This window comes from Malaclemys terrapin, chromosome 7 (assembly GCF_027887155.1).
Source record: "Malaclemys terrapin pileata isolate rMalTer1 chromosome 7, rMalTer1.hap1, whole genome shotgun sequence".
Classification (NCBI taxonomy): Eukaryota; Metazoa; Chordata; order Testudines; family Emydidae; genus Malaclemys; species Malaclemys terrapin.
Genome location: NC_071511.1, coordinates 557,179 through 579,080, shown reverse-complemented (window position 1 = coordinate 579,080; position 21,902 = coordinate 557,179). Strand labels below are relative to the sequence as shown.

Sequence of the window (21,902 nt, the reverse complement as noted above, 5' to 3'; positions counted from 1 at the left end):
TCTGTGTGACATGAACTGTGGATTTTCATTGTGGATTGATCAGAATAGATGTATTGAGAAAGTGCATTTGGATGCAACTTCTCAGTTGCACTTTACATGTTTTTATCATTCTTATTAAAAATACACATTATATGATGTGATGCAATCATGGTAAAAACTTTATGAATGAAATAAAAGCCTTTTCTTATGACTGTATTACAAAAAAGCAACATTAAAGCATTGTCAGGCAGGCCAGCTGTCATTGCAACACCAAAACATCAGTAATAAACCAATGCCAAAGCCAATCATAAAACAAAGCGCATAAAGAAAACCCTGTGAATAGTATAAACAATGAAACCAGGGCCAACAAATAAATTCCCTACTTTTGCAAGTTCTCTGGCCCCCTCATCTCCTCTCCCTTTCTTGTGTGTTTAGCACATACTTAGAGCCACTGCATGGGGATGGAGGCCAGTAGGAGCTACATTTGCCCTGTCCAGTTAGTGTTGTCCCAGTTGGGCCACTCAGCCATGGAATTGTCCAATGTGTTCCTGGCCTGCAGCATATGGTTCTGTGTAGGGGACTCAGGATGTGGTGGGGGTGCAGCAGGAACCTCTTAAACGGGTCTTTCTGGAGCACTCTCTCTTTCTGCCTCAAGCAACATTCCTGTTCCACAAACTTCACTGCCAGCCTCTTCTCATGCACTGCAATTCTGTCCTCAGGCTCTGCAACCTGGCTGTGCCTTTCCCCTTGCCATGAATCCTTTCGTGTGGGTACTGCACCTGCTTGTTTGCCCTGTCTAGAACGTCCACCATACTTTCATCACGGAAACACATCCTCTTGGACTGCTCTCTGACGGTTCAAAATCCCAGGGTCCTGCTGAAGTATGGCTAAGCTGCACAAGGGTCTGCCAGGCTGAAAGCAGACATCAAATCGTAGCAGTGTAGAACTGGAAGGGACCTCATCTAGTCCAGTCCCCTGCACTCAAGGCAGAACTAAGTAGTAACTAGACCATTCCTGACAGGTGTTTGTCTAACTTGTTCTTAAATCCTCCAATGACAAGATTCTACAACCTCCCTAGGCAATTTGTTCCAGTGCTTAGCCACTTTGACAGTTAGGAAGTTTTTTCCTAATATCCTAGGGTTACCATATTTCCACAATCAAAAAAGAGGACACTGGGGGAGGGGGGGAGCCCCACTCTAGCCCCGCCCTGCCCCCATCCACTCCCTCCCACTTCCCACCCCGACTGCACCCCTCAGAACCCCCAACACCCCCTGCTCCTTGTCCCCTGACTGCCCCCTCCTGGGACCCCTGCTAACTGCCCTCCAGAACCCCACCCCCTACCTAAGCCTCCCTGTTCCTTGTCCCCTAACTACCCCCTCCTGAAACACCCCCCCCGCCCTAACTGCCCCCCTAGGACTCTACCCCCTACCTGTACCCTGACTGCCCAAAACCTTATCTATACCCCCATCCCCAGACAGACCCCCCCCGAACTCCCGACCCATCCAACCCTGCTCCCTGTCTCTTGACTGCCCCCTCCAGAACCTCCCTGCCCCTTCTCCGAACCTCTGGCCCCCTTACCATGCCACTCAGAACAGAGTGCTGCGGAGCGGTGCGCTGGGCAGCAGGGGAAGGGGAGCAGGGGAGGAGCTCCAGACTGCCGGAGGCCTGAGGCGAACGGCCAGCCGGCGATCTGCAAATGCAGATCGCCGGGAAAGGGAGAGAGCGAGAGGAGGGGAGTGATCTCCAGCTGCAGGGGAGAGGAGGGGGAAGCGGAGGAGGGGCTCTCTCTGGCTGCCGGAGCCCCGTGCGAGTGACAGGATCCGTCCGGCTGCCCCGTCAGCTGCACGCGCTCTGCATGGGGGGGGAAGTCCGGACATTTACAAATTTCCCCCGGACGCTATTTTTAACTCAAAAAAGCCGGACATGTCCGGGGGAATCCGGACAAATGGTAACCCTATAATATCCAACCTAAACCTCCCTTGCTGCAATTTAAGCCTATTGCTTTTTGTCCTAGCCTCAGAGGTTAAGCAGAACAATTTTTTCACCCTCCTCCTTGTAACAATCTTTTATGCACTCGAAAATTGATGTTCTCCTCAATCTTCTCTTTTCCAGACTAAACAAACCCATTTTTTTCAATCTTTCCTCATAGATCAGGTTTTCTAGACCTTAAATAATTTTTACTGCTCTCCTTTGGACTTTCTCCAATTAATCCACATCTTTCCTGAAATGCGGTGCCCAGAACTGGACATAATTCCCCAGTTGAGGATTAATCAGTACTGAATAGAGTGGAAGAATTACTTCTTGTGTCTTGCTTACAACTCCTGCTGACACAGCCCAGAATGATGTTCGCTTTTTTTGCAAGTGTTACACTGTTGACTCCTATTTAGCTTGCGATCCACTATAACCCCAGATCCCTTTCCGCAGGACTCCTTCCTAGGCAGTCATTTCCCATTCTGTATGTGGGCAACAGATTGTTCCTTCTTAAGTGGAGCACTTGGCATTTGTCCTTATTAAATTTCATCCTATTTACTTCAGACCATTTCTCCAGTTTGTCTAGATCATTTTGAATTTTAATCCTATCCTCCAAAGCACTTGCAACCCCTCCCAGCTTGGTAACATCCACAAACTTTATAAGTGTACTCTCTATGCCATTATCTAAATCATTGATGAAGAAAGTGAAGAGAACCAGACCAGGATTGATCCCTGCGGGACACCACTCGATATGTCCTTTGACAGTAAACCACTGATAACTATTTCCTGGGAACAGTTTTCCAATCGTCTCAGTACTTCAAATAAGGTTCAGTGCCTTCACTGAGAAAAGGGCCTGTGGAATTTCAAGGCCAAAAATGATACTTTATAAAACTCTGATTCAGTATATTGTTAGAGGAATGCTTCGGTGCCCAGAAGCTCCATGAACACAACCGAGTTAATCAAAGTTAAAAGAGTGAACACAAGATAAAATTTACAAATGCTATGGGGAGGGGGCCTGTGGTTTACTACCTAAGCTTTCTCTATCCTTTCAGGCATTCCAGATTCTGGAGGACATAACAATCTTGGAGTTTCTTGAATAGCAAAGGGACATTCTATTCCAAGCTGCTGGTGGAAAGCCAGCCATGTATGGCATAGGGGTTTTCAAGTTGATGGTGACTGAGCAGTACATCTCCAAGTGGAGTGGGCGGGTGTCCTACAGAGATGGGCCCAGAAAAATATACCCTTACACAAACTGTGACTATCTATCTGGAGTTTCTACTACAGGAAAAGTTTGCAGCTTTCAACCCCTGAGACTGGGTCAAAATTCCTGGGGGAATCAACAGGATGCTGCATTAGTGTCCACATGGATTACTGCCTCCCATATCAGGGGGTAGCCGTGTTAGTCTGTATCTACAAAAACAACAAGGAGTCTGGTGGCACCTTAAAGACTAACAGATTTATTTGGGCATAAGCTTTCGTGAGTAAAAACCTCACATCTTTCACTCTATGCATCCGAAGATGTGAGGTTTTTACTCACGAAAGCTTATGCCCAAATAAATCTGTTAGTCTTTAAGGTGCCACCAGACTCCTTGTTGCCTCCCATACAACCTGCTCTGACTACATCTACCTATGGACTACATGCAAGCACACGTGATAACACAAACACTCAAAGAACTACACAGCCATTCCCCAGCCGCATCTCCCAGTACACTTTCTAGTGTGCAAACAACCCCCCAACTGTATGTTGGATATTGGTTTTGTCACACATGCACTACGTTGTACCTGCCCTCCATCACCCCTATGCAGTTTACTGTTTACAGACAGTTTGTTATGCTGTGGTGTGGCTGATTTGTACAGAGCAGCATACTAAAAGGGAAGGCCTTATAAGGTTCTTACTCTTAACACCTTGGCACAGACATCTCTGGAGGCATGTGTGAGTATCAAGTAAAAATTGAATGTGAAATGTTTGTTTCACTGTTTGTGCTTCCCAGTCTCTTCTGAGCTCCGTGTGGTGGTCATGTAATGCCAAGGAGCAAGCATGCAATCTGCCCTCCGTGTATACACGCTGCTACCCACAGCTTGCAATACATTTTGCATTGGGTCATAAAACAGAAATACTTCCCATCCCCCTATATTAACAACCACAAAATGAATCCAGAAACTTACCAGGGTCCAGGGCTATGTCGCTGTCAGCACCATGGCGGGTTGCTCCTCCAGGGGCTCATCAAATAGCTTCTCTAGGTACGGATCAAGGATGCACTGCAGCTGCTCTGGCATTAAAGCCTCCTTGCAGATTGGTGTGAGCACCAGAGTCATTTGCTAGCCTGATCAGGCATCTGCTGGCTCTTCTCCAGTCCTAGACTGGACCTGGGGCTGAGAAAGTTGCCATCCCGGTTGACCAGGTCTCCAGTCCAGTGAATCCCCAACATTGCCAGCTTCTTCAGTATTTCTGGGTACGCATGATCATTCTTGGAACTCTTACTGAAGTCGAATGTTTTGCTCACCTGGCACCAGTTTTACCAAAAAAGCTGGCTGTGATCATGTGACCAGGGAGCAGTGTGCTTGGCAACCGATGACTTCTTGTCAGTGACCACTGCAAACCCACAAGAAAGTTCACTGTTTGCAGCTCAGTGATCAGAATAAATAAATGTAAGGTTTCAACCCCAAACAGCTGTACTTGACTCCCAGGAAACAGAAGCAACTCCGCTGGTTTGATTGGCTAGTCTTGGGATTGAAAGGACAATTCCCCACAGAATTGTGACATAGCACTGGCAGCCTCTCAGGCCATAAGTCTGGGAGACCCAGCTGAGACCACACAGCAAAACAATGGAGTTTGGACCCACGTCACAGAGTTGGGCTCAAACCCACCCACGCTCTTGCTGGGTCCTAGGGCCTGGGCAATTTACTGGCCTGACTCAGACAAAATTGTGTGTAGATGGAAAGGGGCTTTGGGCTCAAGCCTGAGCCCACATTGCAGCGTAGACATACCCTTACTCACCCAGAGAGCATAGGATGGGCTAGAGATACACACAGGCCAACAGGTACCCTGGGCCTTAGAAAACCTGTGCAGACAGTGCCATACAGGTACGTGCACAGAGTCAGGCAAAATACTCCTCGAGGAGCATGCCAGATTCTCCCCCAGCAGCAAGCAGAGCACAGACCTGCGGCCAATGCCCCTGCAACTCACCCCAGTGCAGACAATGGATTTCCCTTCTGCCCCCATCAGCTCTCACCTTGTGTGCTACCCAGTCACCACTGTGACAGATTCAAGGACATTGCAGAAAATTGCTGTAACACCTGGGAGTTCAAAAGACTATATTAAAAATATGCCAGAAAAGTATGGACTTTTGGGATAAGTAGTCTTTAAGTGGCTTTCCAGGCAAATTCCTAGGGAGAGGCTAATGCAAATTCCCCAACTCCAGTTATGGAAAAACACAGCCCTTTGAAGCTATGCCCTGGGGAGAGGGCCGTAGTCTGCTGATTACCTGTTACAGGAGGCCAAGATCAGAAGCCCAAATGGTATAAAGAGATGGCTTATCTGCCCAGTCTCTGTTCTGGTTCTGGATCTAAGATGGATGAACATGTAACCATGGGGAAAATCCATTTGTGGGGTTTGAAGGACTAAACCCTTCTAGAGCCTTAGGTTGGAGTTGGGGGGGACCTCTGGTAAGCTTTTTAGTACGTGGGCAGGTTCTTTTATTTCTTTAATACGTTTTTTTTCCTGTACCGCTTTTATCCCAAGAATAAATGTTCTTGCTTAGAAGAAGCTGTGTGAGAACTTGTAACTGCTGGAAATACACTGGTCATAGTCCTTGGAGAGAAAGCGAAGTGCCTAAAGAGACCAGCCCCTGCAGTCTGTCTCGCTGTGGATATCACACTGGAAGGCAGGGAGCTGTGTACCCTTAAAAATCCCTGGTCGGGGTGAGTGAGACACAAGTCTCCGCCCAACAGCTGGGAGCTGGGAACCTAGAGTGGGTGCCCATGGTGAAGGGGAATACAGGTGCAGTTACCCCGAATCGTAACAATCATCTGTCCTCCTCCCCCACCCTAGCACCTCCCTTCATGCTGGTAATGGAGAGCTCAGTCTAATTTTCTATTGAGGCACTTTTAAGCACCACAGAGTTTTATAAACATTAATTAGCCATCATCATCCCAGCAGGGGTCAGGATCATCACCCCATTTTACAGATAGGGAAGAGGCTTGAAAGCCAGAGTTAGGGTGGGACACTCTGGTTCCCTCCCAGGCTCTGACAACACCTCTTTCTCCCAAACATTAAATACTCACATAGCGGCTCTCCTTCCCGGGAAAGAACCACAAAGATTGATGCTGCTCCCAACCCTGCAGGAAGCTTGGATCCCAGGGCAGCCGTGTAAAAGCCTGAAGGGAGAAGAAGAGCATTGCTAGATCACAGTCACAAATTGAGGCCAATTAAAAACATACATTAACACAGTGGTTCTCAAACTTTTGTACTGGTGACCCCTTTCACACAGCAAGCCTCTGAATGCTACCCCCCTTATAAATTAAAAACCCTTTTTTACATCTTTAACACCATTATAAATGCTGGAGGCAAAGCAGGGTTTAGGGTGGAGGCTGACAGCTCGTGACCCCCCAGTTTGAGACTCTCTGCACTAACACAAGAGCCTAAAGTGACTGCGGACATTTCTGCAGTGGCTTGGTGCAAGGTGCAGCATGGGCACCTCATCAACCGGAGTCTAGCACTGCCCCGCATTAGGCTGACTGCTTCTCCCAGCCTCTCCCCCAGTCCTGCCAGTTCCCTTCACAGCCCTCACAGGTCCCTCACACTCGCATTTCACTCTGAGCACTTCTCTGTCACGTCCGCTGGCTGTAGACTGAAGTGCTGTGAGCAGCTCAGCCTTACCAAGTCTGTGAATTCAACTCCTTCTCACGAAGCCAGGCTTAGATGTTTGTAGGGCCCCTGCCTCATTCGTTCCAGATGTCAGAAGGTGTGTAGTGAATGAGGCAGGGGATGGCAGGATGAAAAAGAATGGACTTGTAGCTTAAGCAGATGAATGCCACCCTGAAGAATTGCAATCTATCCCTGCCTCTGCCACAGGCTGCCTGTGTGTTGCTTCACAAGTCACTTAGTGAAAAGTTTAATTGCGTGTTCCTCATTTTCTGGGAGCCCAACGTGAGACCCTGGGCTCTGATTTTCAGAAGTACTGAGCACTCACAGCTGAAGTCACAGGGAGCTCTCTTTTTATACATTACGTATATGGGAGGAGAATTCCCTTTTGCCAGGCACCTGGAATGATACCCTACGGAGGTCCGCCTGTGATAGCTCATCCTTCCTGCACCTTCTTTTTGCATCTGTGATGGGTGAAGCCTAGTGCAAGGTACTCCTCAGAAACTGAACTTAGGGGTCCCCTACCTCCCTTTGCTTTCATTCCTGGTCAGTCCAGAATCAGAAATTGCTTCCCTCCTCTGCCCAGGCTGGGACATTTACATCCTCCTTCTAGAATCTCTCACAGCTGTGTATGTCCTCCAACACTTCTCCTCTAAGGAAAGAACTGGTGACTCTCAAATCTGTCTGTGCCTGATTCACAAGCATTTCAACTGCAATTTTAAAATCCATCTGGTCAGCCCTGCTCCTCTCTCTTCTCCCAGGGTAGGTAGGTGTGGCAGGGTCCTTGACAGCCCAGCAAACTGCCAGCTCTTACACAGTGTGCAAACGAGGGATGAAAAGCAACCTAACAGAATGCATTGAGCTGGTAACAGGTGAAGGTACAGGCCACTCTGCCCCTCTCCTCATCTCAGTGATACTCAGATATGTTGGTGACGGGACTAGATAAATTACTAGATAGCCAGATCAAGCCTAAACTCTGGAAGCAGATTCAGAGAGAACACCCAAAGCCAGAAATCCAGAGTAAAGTCACCTCAGTTTCATCCAAACCATCACCACCATCAGGGAGCCACCTGTTCCAGATACTGACCAGCAAACAGGAGCTAGGGAAGTGCTAGGAAATCTTCCTGCTTCAACTCAGGAGCCAGCTCTAACTATTGCTAACAAACTCTCCACAGGTGGCCACTGATTACATACGATTCATTTTCTGGGGGACTAAACTTGAGGCCCCTGAAACCTGATTGGCAGAAGTGCTGAGCGCTCAGCTGCACCTGAAGTCACTGGGAGTGCCGCTCTAATCTATGAAGTGCTACACATAACGCTAAGTAGTCTGAAAAATCAAGTCCAGCCATCTCAAATTGGGCAGCCTAACTCAGTCGATACTTGATAATTGGGTCCTTAATCTTTGGGCCAATACCGCCCCACCTCCTGGGCAACTTGGGATTATACATTCATTCAAATATGTGAAGGTCTCAGATCCTATGCTGAGAAGCACCATAGAAATGTCAATGAGGAAATCAGTCATTCCATATTCAATGCAGTGTTTAAATAGTGGGGAGTAAATAAGGCCTGAGGCCACACATTCTTAGATTCCAAGGCCAGAAGGGACCATTGTGATGACCTAGCGGCAGCCTGATGTCCTGTATAACACAGACCATAGAACGTCCACAAAATAATTCCTAGGACAGCCCCCTCCACTCCCACCAGCACCAGCTGGGGTCCCGGGTCACCCCTTGCCCCAGAGCACCCAAGTTTTAGTTGGGGTATATAGTACAAGTCATGGACGGGTCACGGGCCGTGAATTGTTGTTTATTGTCCGTGACCTGTCCATGACTTTTACTAAAAACAACAGTGACTAAAACGTAGCCGTAATGATCATTCCTTGCTTGCAGTTAAAACCTATCAGTTAGCAAGCTTTTAATCCATTTAATACGTGCCATGTTACTTCTCTATTGTTCTAGATTTTTTTAATCAAAATGTTGTGTGGTACCAAGTCAAACGCCTTACAGCAGTCTAAGTTTGTTACATTGACACTTTATCAACCAAACTTGTCATCTTACTAAAAAGAGATATCAAGTAAGTTTGACAGGATGTTTTTCATAAAGCCATGTTGACTGGCATTAGTTATATCACCTTCCTTTAATTCTTTATTAATTCAGTCCCGTATCAGCCTCTCCATTTTGATCTTGCCAGAGATTGATTTCAGGCTGACAGAAATAATCCATTACCCTGCTCATCCTTTTTGCCCTTTTTAAATATTGGTACTACATTCGCTTTCCTCTGGGATTTACCCAGTGTTCCAAGACTAATTGAAAATCAACATTAACAGTCCAGCCAGCTCTTTTAAAACACCTGATTGCAAGTTATCTGGACCTGCTGATTTAGTAATGAATTGAATAAGAATGATAAAGAGATATTGGCTAGCACTTCAGTGACCACGGGCCATCCTCTGCACTGAATGAGGCAAAGGTCCTGTGATTAAAGACTGTATCATAAAGCATATGCACAAGGGGCCAAATTAAGGTTGGACAGAAAACCTTACCTCTGGCATTTCTAACTTTTGAGTGCTTGACTTTGCAACCACAATAGCATTGTTTTAATATAATTTTTAAAGTATAATTTCCTAGGTTTTTAGGAAAGCAAACTAAAAATATACACCCAGAAATCCCATCATGTAGAACCCTATTGACTCCCACAGGGGTCATCAGCAGGGTTGGAACCTTTCGATCCGTAGCACATCCCCTACCACTTGGGCTAATGGAGTAAGGGGTAGCAGCTGCAGGCTGATACCATCTATGTGGATCACCCACTAGACGGGGATGAGACACTTTACTAGCCAGTTTCACAGCTGTTTGCTAATAGTCGAAGAGTGTTGAGATGCATAGATTTTAAGGCCAGAGGATGCTTGTGAACATCTAATCTGACCTTCTGCATAATACTGGCCAGAGGACTGCCCTGAATGAATTCCTGCTTCAAGTCCAATAGCTGGGCTTGAACTACATTGTATCTTTTAAGAAAAAAAATCCCATCTTGATTTGAAAATTGCCATTGCTGGAGAATCCACCACTTCCCTTGGTGAGTTGTTCAGTGGTTAATTATTCTCATTGTTTAAAAAAAAAGAAAAAAAAGTGATTTCAAGTCTGAGGGTATCTAGCTTCAACTTCCAGCTGTTGGATCTCGTTATATTCTTGTCTGCTGGATTGAAGCGCCTGCTATTATCAACTTTCTGTTCTCTCTCTCCTGCCCCACCCTCCTCTCCCCCTCCCATCCCTGTCTCCCTCTTTCCTTGTCCAGCACTCTGCCTGGTGCTGGGCTGTATGATCTTTCCAGATGGCTGGGATGCAGAGACTGTCAGGGACATGTGCGGGGAGAAGACAGGGAAGTACTCGTTGGGCGATTGTTCTGTGCGCTGGGCCTACATCCTTGCCATTATCGGCATCCTCAACGCCCTCATCCTCTCCTTCCTGGCCTTTGTCCTTGGCAACCGGCAAAATGACCTGCTTCATGAGGAGCTCAAGACAGAGAACAAAGGTAAGAACCACTCCTGCCCCTAGCTGCAGCTCCCATCCCTCCACAACAGGACATAGCAAAGGTTTCTCTCCTGGCTGAGCCCTTTCCAGCCCCTCTCCCTGCCTACATGAATCCAGATAGTGGTAGGACTTAAGAACTCCAGCTCCACCCTCTCCAGACTGTGCTGTATCTCTGTTCCTCTTCTCATCTAGTCAGCATCTCTTTCACAGCCATGGTGCCACCAAAAGTGCTGAAGCCTGAAAAATAAGCCCAAGTCTCTGGCCAGATATATGCGTTGGTGCCAGTTCCCTCCTGCTGGGGGTGCAAGTAGCCCCTGTGCAAGGAGCTGCCAGGGTCTGTGCAGAGCCATATGCAAGCAGAACCTTCACACATTACACACATTCCTGTTCTCTCTCTCTGTGGTTTTCCTGGAGCCAGGTCCCGACCTGCCCACATTTAACACTATAAATAGGGTCAGCTGGGGAGGAGAGGAGAGCAGTGAAGGACACTGAGCCACTCTGTGGAGCACAGTAAAACCTGATAAATATTTTACAGGCCCTAGGCTTTCCAGCCAGCACAAGAACCTGCTCCAGGGGACAGGCTTCCAAACGGTTCTACCAAGGTCAGGGCAAGCGGGACATTCCCAATTAACCCTAACAGAGTCCCCCAGCCAGTCCTATCTGTTGGGGGCAGCCGCCAGGCAGGTTCCAGCTCTAGGCATTCAGTTGGGTCTGTGACAAGGAGGTCAGCCACTGTTCAGAGCAGGAAAGTGGCCTCAGACCCCCGGAGGCAGGAAGGGGGTTTAATGACTTTCTGTCACAGACAGGGCACAGTTAGCATTACTCCCAAACCAGCTTCCCTCTGAGTCACTGTGGCAGGAGCGTCAACGGAGCATAATGTGTTCCCAAGGGAAGGTGTCCCTTGTGCTGTAAGAGTACAAAATTCTCTGCTGGTCCATGCCAAGATCAGAGTCCAATGACACCAAAAGGCTAATGTCCCTACTGCATTTGGATTGATTTAGGGTACATTTTTATAGGGTGCTTCAGCCAGTCAGATTCCAGTTTATCCATAATCATAGCATTTCTAAAAATAAAATCTGATTTGTGATTGGCTGAATATTTGTTTATTTTTGAAGAACGGCCACCCAGCCCGCGATCAGATTGGTGCGTGGCTCGGTCCCCCAGCCAATCGGATTAGCCAGTGCAGTTTCCATATGGAATACTGGAATGGCCAGGTGGGAGCAGTCCTCACAGGTCCATGTAGCCCAGTCTCCTATTGCTGAGAGCAGCCAGGCCCAGCGGCTGCCAAGGAAGGCGTGATAGCCCCTGAATGGGCAGTTAGAGCATATCCTGCTCATAGGGGAAGTTTCTTCCTAACTCCTCAGTCAGAGGCTGGTCCCTTCCCTGGAGCAGGAGGGTTTGTATACCTCCCATAACTGGTGCAGGAACAATCTCGCTCATTCTCTCATTTGTGGCACCCGTCCTCCTCTCTGTGCCCTCTTGATTCTGTCTGTGCTTTGCTCAGCTGGTTACGGTGTCTCCCGTCCTTGGCATCACTGAAATTTGAACAAAGGCCAGAAGAGAAATGTAATTAATCACAGTCAATCTACTGGCCTTGGAGTTTGCACCATCTGTTTGGATTAACCCTAGAGTTACAGTGGGCATGGCTAGATGGAAGCCAAGGGAAGAGGCTCTGAGCACAGGTGCATTAGGGTGGGTGGGAGCCTCGGTCTGACTGAATCCCTGTCCCCTCCCCTCTGACTGACCCCCATCTGTTCCAGGGCCACTCTGCATGCAGCCTCTGAATGCTCGGCCCACGCTTCTGTATGGGAACAGGAGCTCTTCGAGCTTCAAACTGCCCAGCGAGCTGTGCTGCCATCAGGCACCAGGCTGCCCTTTGCAGATGGTGCACAGCCAGGTTTTTCTTGGGATCAAATCAGAGTCTCTACAATAATAAGTTACAGAAATTCACAAAAATGTTTGATGGTAGGACGGATCCACATCAAACAAGGAATAGTTCAGAGAAGCCATGTTTCTTGTAACTGTAAAAGGCAGGAAATCTGCTTAAAGGGGTTTCGAAATATATGTAGGACTTCTCACTCAGTGCTTGTGTGTGAGTTCATGCAGCTGTGTGTGTGCAACATGCCTCTATCCACAATGCTAGGCAAACTCCTAGAAGTGAGCTGCCACACAGGAGTAGCTTCATAGATCCCACATTCATCTCTGATTCTTGCCTCATCCTCTTTCTGGGAGCGCTAGTGGAACTCGAGTGAGTTCTTTGAATACCCATTCTCCCTAGGAGTGGTGCTGTTTGACGTGGTGCTGTTTTATGATGCCCTGAGATACTAGCTACAGATGCTGTTCATTATGGACAAAGCCAGATACATAAATACCAGTCCCATTAGGGATTTTTTAACTAGATCATGGCTGAGTTTGTTTAACTGTACTCGTGCCCTCGCTGTCTGAAAATCTGGGAACTACCCAGTAGGTCAATACTCTGACCACAGACTTGCTCCCTTCCTCCTGGCACAACAGCGACGGGGCCCTTTCAGCTGTAACACGGGTCTCCCCTCAGGAGCAGAGAAGCTCTTTGATGTCAGAAATAGTTTTCCCTCTGACAGAGAAAAACAGATCCTGAAATTTGCCCCATACTTTTCTATTGTCACAGAGACTGAAAAACACCAGCCCAGAGACGAGGGTCCGTCCAGGGCCGGGCTGAAGCTCAATGGGAACAGTCTGAGGGAAACATAGGAACAAATGAGACCAGATTCCCCTTGTGCCTCAGTTGGGGATAGGGCTCTGCAGACCTGGGTTGGAGAGTTGTGTGTGTTACTGTGCATATAGCAATCTGTCAATGGCCAGAGGTGTGTGCATACAAATATCTGCATATAGCATGGAGGGCTCTGGCTACAGGCTCTGTGCACGCATGTTTAAGCAGGTGCACTCTGCTTAATAGGGATCAGACTATATGTGCTTCTGTGGTGTATTGACCGTTCCATCCAGGGAGCTACATTCCCCTCCCAGTTACATTGGTGCAAATCAGCCAAATCATCGGGAGGGGAGGCGTAGGAGACAGTAGAACCACGCAGTATTGGACCCACTGCATCTAAACCAAGACCAGATCAATAGGATGTAGACTAATGAGTCATGAATTTAAACTCAGAGCAGCCCCAGAGAGCTTGGAGATGTGCCACAGGAACCCCTTACACCCTCTGGCCGTGCAGCCAGGAGGAAGCAGAGGCTGAGTCGGATCCAGAGCAGACTCCTAACTCTCTCTCTCTCTCTCTCTTTTTTTATATTTTTCACAGATTTTGTTGGCACTGCGGTAAGTTCTGTGTGTTGTAGCGTGGTCCACCAGGCCTGGTTCCCTCCTGTCCAGTTAGTGTGTGTGCTGGGGGGCAGGGAGAAGAAGGGTGTTGGGACTACTTCTGTTCTGTCTGCATGTGTGGGGGGCATTGGGCCTGGTTCTGTTCTGTCCCCGTAGCAGTACTAATAACCTTACAGGATCAAAAATCCTGAGTCAACCCCAAAGATGTTGAGATTAGCCCCCAAATCGTAAGTCTCTCTCTCTCTTTTTTTTTTTTTAAATCAAATCATATTTAGCCTTTCTTGACATCTCAACTCCCTTCTGCTCCTCCCTTGTGTGTGTGTGAGAAAATGTCCGGCTGAAAAGACAACCTTTAATGCCCCCAGACATGCCTACCACTCCTTGGCTGCTCAGATGGGAGTCCACTCACTCTCTCCTCACCTGTGAGGTGGGGAACTACCATCCATTTCCTAACTACTGTCTTGACTCCCTGACCCGTCCCACTGCACTCTCCTGCCCGATCACCAGTGCCTTCAGAAATCAGGCACAAAGAACCATGAGATTCTCTTGGAAATTTCCTGCACCCATCTCAGAACCGATGAGCTGCCACACGGACCCTAAGCTAGATGGACACTATGCACTAAGTTCAAGACTGAGGCTTTAAGACTAAACAGATTTGCTGGTTTAGGCCACAGTCTGGCCTAACTTCACAACCCATTCTGAGTGCGGTAATTTGGTTTAGAATCCTGGACTTTTTAAAAATAATCAGTTCCCACCTTCAATGCATTTCAATTTTTTTAAAAGCGTTCCATCCTTTATATGTAATTTGATCCAGTATGTAATCATCCAATAATCTCTCCAAAACATTATCTAAATTTTAAAAATGACTAATTATAATTAATTGCGCAAATTGCTGAGAATACTTCATTTTTATTTTCTTTATCCTTCGCTCCCACTGCCCCGAGACCACCTGCTGCTGGGGGAGAACTTGGAGAATTACTGCTTCCCTCCCACAGCTCCAACTACATCCCCTTCTTCCCTACACCGCCTTGGGACCTCCCTTGTATGTAGCAGCAGCTCTTCCCTGATCCCCTTGACACTCTGTCTCCCACTTCCCCAGGATCCCCTGTTCCTTTGTACTCACATAGGACCTGACATAACGGCAGGGCTGTGGTGAAGAAGGTCTCTGTCAACCAGAGCTCTGCATATGTAACCAACCCTGAAAATTGGGGGAACGGAGATATTCACGTCATAACAAGAGCTCTTCCTGCAGGTTCAAAATTGAGCAACTCAATTAATTCCCAAGAGCGGTCACCCCCGAGTCAGTGCGTGTGGGGAGCGGGAAAGGGTTGGGCTGGTTCAGTTCTGTCCAATCGCATTAGTCTGAGGGGAGATGTGGCTAGTTCTGACATGTCCCCATTAGTGGCGGGGTGGAGGCCCTTCATGCCTGTCCCTTCTCTGTCAGTAAGAGGCCTGAAGGGGTTGCTGTTCTGAACCACTCCACAGCCTGTCTGAAGCTAATGCCTTGCTCCAGCTGTGCTCCTCACACTCTGACTGGTCTAATGAATGAATATCTTGCCATGACATGACAGGACAGGACCACACAGGACTCCATTCACTATTTATATCCCAGGAGCACCGAGGGGCCCAGCCAGGATCAAGGCCTTGTGGTGCTGGGTGCTGTACATAGGGTTACCATATTTCAGGTTCCCAAAATGAGGCCATTGCCAGAAGGAGAGCTGGAGAGGGGGTACAACTGGGGGATGCTGAAGGGGTTTGTATGTACTGGGAAGTGCTGGAGGGGGTACCTGAAGGGTGCTGGAGGGGTGTGCATACTGGGAGGAGTATTTGGGGTTGCTGGAGGGGGTACATGGGGGGGGTGTTGGAGGGGAGGTGCGTACTGGGAGGAGTATTTGGGGGTGCTGGAGGGGGTACATGGGGGTGCTGGAGCGATGTGTGTACTGGGAGGAGTATTTGGGGGTGCTGGAGCGGGTACATGGGGGGTGCCGGGGGGGTGCGCACTGGGAGGAGTATTTGGGGGTGCTGGAGGGGGTACATGGGGGTGCCGGAGGAGTGCGCACTGGGAGGAGTATTTGGGGGTGCTGGAGCGGGTACATGGGGGGTGCCAGAGGGGTATGTGTACTGGGAGGAGTATTTGGGGGTGCTGGAGGGGGTACATGGGGGTGCTGGAGCGATGTGTGTACTGGGAGGAGTATTTGGGGGTGCTGGAGCGGGTACATGGGGGTGCCGGGGGAGTGTGCACTGGGAGGAGTATTGGGGGGTGCTGGAGGGGGTACATAGGGGGGTGCGCACTGGGAGGAGTATTTGGGGTGCTGGAGGGGGTACATGGGGGTGCCGGAGGAGTGTGCACTGGGAGGAGTATTGGGGGGTGCTGGAGGGGGTACTTGGGGGGGTGCGCACTGGGAGGAGTATTTGGGGTGCTGGAGGGGGTACATGGGGGGGTGCGCACTGGGAGGAGTATTTGGGGTGCTGGAGGGGGTACATGGGGGGGTGCGCACTGGGAGGAGTATTGGGGGGTGCTGGCGTGGGTACATGGGGGTGCCGGGGGGGTGCGCACTCGGAGGAGTATTTGGGGGTGCTGGAGGAGGTACATGGGGGGTGCCGGAGGGGGGTGTGCACTGGGAGGAGTATTTGGGGGTGCTGGAGAGGGTACATGGGGGTGCCGGGGGGGTGCGCACTGGGAGGAGTATTTGGGGTTGCTGGAGGGGGTACATGGGGGGGGTGTTGGAGGGGAGGTGCATACTGGGAGGAGTATTGGGGGGTGCTGGCGTGGGTACATGGGGGTGCCGGGGGGGTGCGCACTGGGAGGAGTATTTGGGGGTGCTGGAGGGGGTACATGGGGGGGTGCGCACTGGGAGGAGTATTGGGGGGTGCTGGAGGGGGTACATGGGGGTGCCGGGGGGGGGGCGCACTGGGAGGAGTATTTGGGGGTGCTGGAGGGGGTACATGGGGGGTGCCGGAGGGGGGTGTGCACTGGGAGAAGTATTTGGGGGTGCTGGAGGGGTATGTGTACTGGGAGGGGTTACCTGGGGCCTCACTCTTGAGGTGGTGGTGGGGCCGTGTCACTCTGGCTGGTGCAGACCCGGGATGTAGAGACAGTCACTGTCCCGATGAGCTCTCAGTCTAAAGACAACAAGCAACATGGGAAGGATGAGTCAGAGAAAGACAATTAAGTATGTGCTATTCTTACGTGTGTCCGTACCAGTGGGCCCCCTTACCTCCCCGGGGTGTTACATCCAATGCATTTGGCATATGCTTACAGTTTTCAGGCAAGCTTTGGCAGAGGTTGTGTTTCCTGTCTAAGTAGGGTGGGCTGTGGGACAACAGAAAGGGTTAGTCCATCCCAGCCTGACAGCACACGGGGGTGTGTGGAGAGCCTCCAGCACTCACAGGTGGAGGCGAATGCCCACCCTTCCCTCCCAGCTGTCCTGACAGCAGGTGAGAGAAGCTGGAAGGGAGGGGACTTCGTATGGGGTGGGTCAGAGGCAGCAAGGGCCTGACACTGCGTGAAAGGGCTGCATCCGGGTGTCACACTGGCAAGCAGTGGGGCTGAGTTGTGATGGTGTCACATGCTGCTGTACTGGGCCCCCCAAGGTGTGAGGAAGGAGCCAGGCTGAGAATGCAGCAGGCCTGGGGCAGGGCCTCTTTGCAGAGCAGGAGTGGCGCAGCGTATCCCCTCGGGCCTTTAAGGATGACTGTCGCTTAGAGCTACACAGTTATACCCATAAAAGTAACAAGCTTCTGCTGACCCCAGGTCAGAGAGGGCTGCACAGCAGCAGTCCCGGTGTAACTCACCTCACCTGCCAGGAGCCGCTTTCCCCCACAGCAGGTGAGAACTGACCCGGCCCCAGCAGAGTGTCCTCAACTCCCCGCTGCTGGAGGGGGATGGGGTCTGTGTGCCCTGCTCAACAGCGGCTCAGGCAGGGACGGTCACTGATGTGCTGGCCGAGATTCTCTCCCAATTTGCCCGTCACCTTGCAATGCCCTCCCTGTGCCGGGAGTTTCTGGGTATCGCTTGGATAAGGATCCTAGGAAGCTCCTGGGCCCCTCCGTGACTTTGAGATCTCCACACGTCCTCTCCAAGGGTTAATTTCCAGTTGGCCAGCGGAAGAGCTGGGAAACGATCATAGGGCCAGTGACAAGTACGTTAGAAATGCAGGTGGGCGAAACGGGGGCCAGTTCCACACAGGGGCTGCACGGGGCCCTAAAGAGGTACCAGAAATACAGGAACTGCCACAAACTGCCCTTCCTTCCCTGGGAAGTTGCTGGGTCTGCAGGCACGCAAGGAAGCTGGTCCCAGTGTCCCCCTGCCCGGCTGCTTTGATTGTTACGATTTGTTACGTCAACCCCCTCGGGGTGCTGGCACTGCCGTGCGGGGCTCTGGTGCTGTAGGTGTTGTGGCCTGGCACATGCTGATTCTCTGTGTTCTCTCCACAGAGGATATAATGTAGAGAACATGCAGCAGGGCCCTTATCTCACTGGTACCTGGCTCAGACGCTCTCTCTCTATCCTGCCTTCTTTCTGCTGCCGATGGTTCCATAACGTCAACCCGAAGCCTCAGAATCTGCCAACCTCTCTGGGGATTTGCCAACCTTGCCCTGTGTCCATGACGGCCCATCCATTTCATGCGACTCACCAGCTTTGGCTCCCTCCCCCTGCTCGGGGGTTGTAGATGGAGGGAATTTGATGCCAAATCCCCCTGAACCTGCTTCAAGAGGAGCAACAAACTGCAGTTTTGTTTCAAGGAAAAAGACAGAGTTTTTAACAGATTTCTACATTCCCAAGAACCTCTGGAATTTCCATGCTCCCTCCGGAGAACGCTTCCAGATGAGTTTCCTCCATATCATTTCCTTATGCAGCTGGCGCAAGCCACAGTCTGTCTGGGACGCCCCCAGGACTGCAGACTCGGCCAGGAACCCTCCCCTGCCCTGTTTTGTACAGCTCAGCTTTTCTGCACTCTGCTGTTGGGGAAACCCAGCACCTGAGACTGGAACGTTTCATACTTTTATGTGTAAATGAATCTTCTCTGAACAGGGTAAAGTGACTCTGAGTCCCCTGGGGATTCCAGCCACCGTGACTTTGTACTTTACCTCCATCCTGCCTGGGATGGCGGGAGGGGCTGCAGACTGACGCTCCCTCCCCATCCCAGACTGTAGGGATAGAAGGCCTGTCCCCCCCCCCCCCCCCGCTCCCTCTACTGCGAGTGGCCCTCACTGCTTGGCCCAGCCTGTGCGGCTGCCGAGACATCTGGCTCACTTCAAGCACTGAATGTAAACCTGAGCCAGGCCCCTTGTAAGGTGGAGCAACTGGAAATGCAAACCACACCTGGGGTGGGGATGGGAGTCTTTCCTCCCCTGTTGCTGGGTCTGTTCCCTCTCCGGGGCCCTCCCCCCTCTGATTCTGTCTCAGGCTGGTGCCAAATACCATCGCAACATATATGGTGCTTTTATCTCCACTGGCATAAGCGAAGCTGCAACTTGGCATCTCTCTCTTAGGGCCAGCCTTGGAGGAGGGGGCAATGGAACAGAGGGAGGGGGTCTCTCCCGGAACCCCCTCGGCTGCAGGAGCCCTGCCCCTCACAGGCTCCAGCTCCAGGCTGCAGAGGGCTGAGTGCCTGAACGGTCTGTGGCCAAGTGTCAGGAGAGGCAGAATGCAGCAGGGATTCCCCATGCCCAAAGAGACACGAATCCCTCCCAGGCTGACTTTCTCGAAGCCTCCAAGCTAGGAGCCCTGAAAGGCAGTGCCCCTTGCAGGGAATGGTGCCATTTCCTGTCCCATCATAGAATCCACCATCCCACGGGCAGAGCTGAGGGCTGAGAAATGGAAGGAAAGTCACCCAGAGTAACCATAGTGACAGCAGCACCCTCAACAGCTCCCCAGACTAGAGCTAACCCTTAGCCACACACTGCGAGACCAATGTGCCCACATCACACCATCTAGCTGGAGCAGAGCGAGAGGCCCTCTCACACACACCCCCGCCCCACACCAAATCCCACTGGCTAGGGATCTGGGTTTGCTGGCCAGGTCAGTGTGTCAGGTTTCTTGTGTTCCTCATAGTCCCATGGGCACAGGCTTTATAAGCCAACAGCACCAGAAAGCATGCAGTCCTTGGCAATGCAATAAAGTTCTAAGCACTAGCACTGAAAGTATGAATGCAAAGCTGGAGGCAACCATGAGATGGTCTCTTCAGCCACCGCCTGAAGGTGGAGTAGGAAGGGGAAACATCCAAGTACCCTTGCAGCTAGAAGCAGCCGGACAGGGCACATGAGGGGGTGGGGTGGGGGGTGTGAAAGAGAGAGAAATGTCAAGGGGAAAGAGCCCGTTATTAACAGAGAGGCAGCTTGCCTGAGATGGGGAGCAGAGCGAGAAGCTGGTATTTCACTGGGGCAGGGTAGAGGCACAAGGGAGCTGACGGCACTGAAATCAGGGTCATGGTTGGGGCAGCTGTTGTTATGAAGAGAAGGAAGGAACCAAACAGGGATATGCAGATTCTGCAGGGAAGAGAAGAAATCAAAGTAAGTTGATGCTACCAAAGGAGCTTTCACAAACCCACCAGGGGAAGCAGCTCCAGGCGGAAAGCAGGTTGGTGGTGGAGTCCTGGTGACCCCAGGGGTCAGGCCTATTTTACTGCTCTCTGAAAGCTCGCTCTGCAATGAGAAGGGAAGAGATTTGGGCAACTAGGAAGCAACAAAGACTTTGTAAATATACATTGAATAAGAGGCAGTTAAGGGGATGCTGGGGAGAGGCAAACACATACAAAGCCAGCCATTCTGGCTGGGTTGCAGCCCTGGGCACTAAGGGAATTAGTTGATTCCCTTACTGAACCACTGAGAATTTTTCTGAAAAATCCCGGTGAAATCAGAAGGTGTGGAGAATAGAAGAAAAGCAAATGTAGCAGTGAATTTTCTGACAGGATGAGTGCAATCCTGGCAGTTCCTATCCAACAAGTCTAACCTCTGTTCCACTAAAATAATAGCAAATATTAAGAAAAATACACAAACACAAACCCGCAAATATCTAAAGCAGGGGCTACAGCTCACAGGTCTCTTATTGACACGCTCCTCGTAAGCACCACCTCCAGCACCTTCTCCCCTTCCGTTCACAATCAGCATAACATTGTTGTAGCAATGACTGCTACTGCTTATGCGGAGAAGTCAACAGGAAAATACTGGGTGAATTTATAAATTTCTTTTAAAGCAATTTAGCTGCTAGAAACAAGGAGATGGTGCCAACACCCAGCAACCAGACAGTTCTCCACAGAGCAGTTTGGGAACCACTGACCTAGCGGATTCTGCATATGGGGGATACAAATTACAGCTCGTGTCAGACAAATGTGATTGGTTTTGTTGATTGAAGTGGAGAAGGGAATACAGTAGCTGTAATATATCTGTATTTTAGTACAACGTTTGATACAGTGTTTCACAAAACCGTACTGGAAAATATAATTCAAACTGGATTGGATCGGAACCCTGTGGTGTGGCGTGAGACTGGCAATATGTTTAATGAGGGGCAGTGCCCAGCAAGGGACTGGTATGAATCTGAGATTATTGACAAAGAACTCCTATATTAAATTCAGAGGCGAGCGTACTAACTTGGGAGGAGTTGCAAAGATCAACAAGGGCAAAGAACTAATACGAAGGAATATGGAAAGGATAGAAATATGGGCAGGTTGCAACAGAGCAAGAAGCAGTCTGTAAGAATGCAGCTAATACATCTGGGGGAAAATAATTGGAAGCAGTTATTCAGTCAAAGCGGGGCCGGCTCTGGCTTTTTTGCCGCCTTAGGCCCCCCCCACAGTGCGGCACGGGAGGGCGCCAAGCCCGGCCGCGGGCCCGCAATCCCCGACCGGCCAGAGCACCGGGAGCAGGGCGGAGAGCCCGGCTGGGGCTCTCCGCTCTCCCCGGTGGCCAGAGTGCTGGGGGGAGGGCAGAGAGCCCCCGGTAGCCAGAGCGCCGGGAGCAGGGTGGAGAGCCCGGCTGGGGCTCTCCGCTCTCCCCGGCGGCCAGAGTGCCGGGGGGAGGGCGGAGAGCCCCCGGCGGCCAGAGCGCCGGGAGGAGGGTGGAGAGCCCGGCCGGGGCCCCGCCGCGCCGCCCCCCCCTCCAAGCACATGCTTGGTGGGCTGGTGCCTGGAGCCGGCCCTGAGTCAAAGAGAGAGCTGGAAAGCAGTATTCATAGATTCATAGATTATAGGACTGGAAGGGACCTCGAGAGGTCATCGAGTCCAGTCCCCTGCCCACATGGCAGTAATGCTGAA

The 21,902-nt window shown here is 50.5% G+C and overlaps 1 protein-coding gene and 1 long non-coding RNA gene across 3 annotated transcripts in view; one reads left to right on the top strand and one right to left on the bottom strand.

Moving 5' to 3' along the window:
- Positions 1–21,115, top strand: part of LHFPL4 (LHFPL tetraspan subfamily member 4) — a 64,534-nt gene extending 43,419 nt beyond the window's left edge. The window contains exons 2-4 of one of the 2 annotated variants that reach the window (XM_054033506.1): positions 10,106–10,342; positions 13,629–13,645; positions 18,086–21,115. In XM_054033506.1, the coding sequence (XP_053889481.1) occupies positions 10,106–10,342; positions 13,629–13,645; positions 18,086–18,094 (263 nt within the window). In that variant the 3' untranslated portion in view covers positions 18,095–21,115. Of the gene's footprint in view, positions 1–10,105; positions 10,343–13,628; positions 13,805–18,085 lie in introns of those variants that run through there. The other variant, XM_054033505.1, reaches the window with a different exon arrangement.
- Positions 11,795–17,947, bottom strand: LOC128840046 (uncharacterized). Its single transcript, XR_008445595.1, has 3 exons — positions 17,623–17,947; positions 16,675–16,771; positions 11,795–11,876 (listed from the first exon to the last, which is right to left on the bottom strand). It is a non-coding gene; the product is annotated as an uncharacterized LOC128840046 (long non-coding RNA).
- Positions 21,116–21,902: the final 787 nt, after the last annotated feature.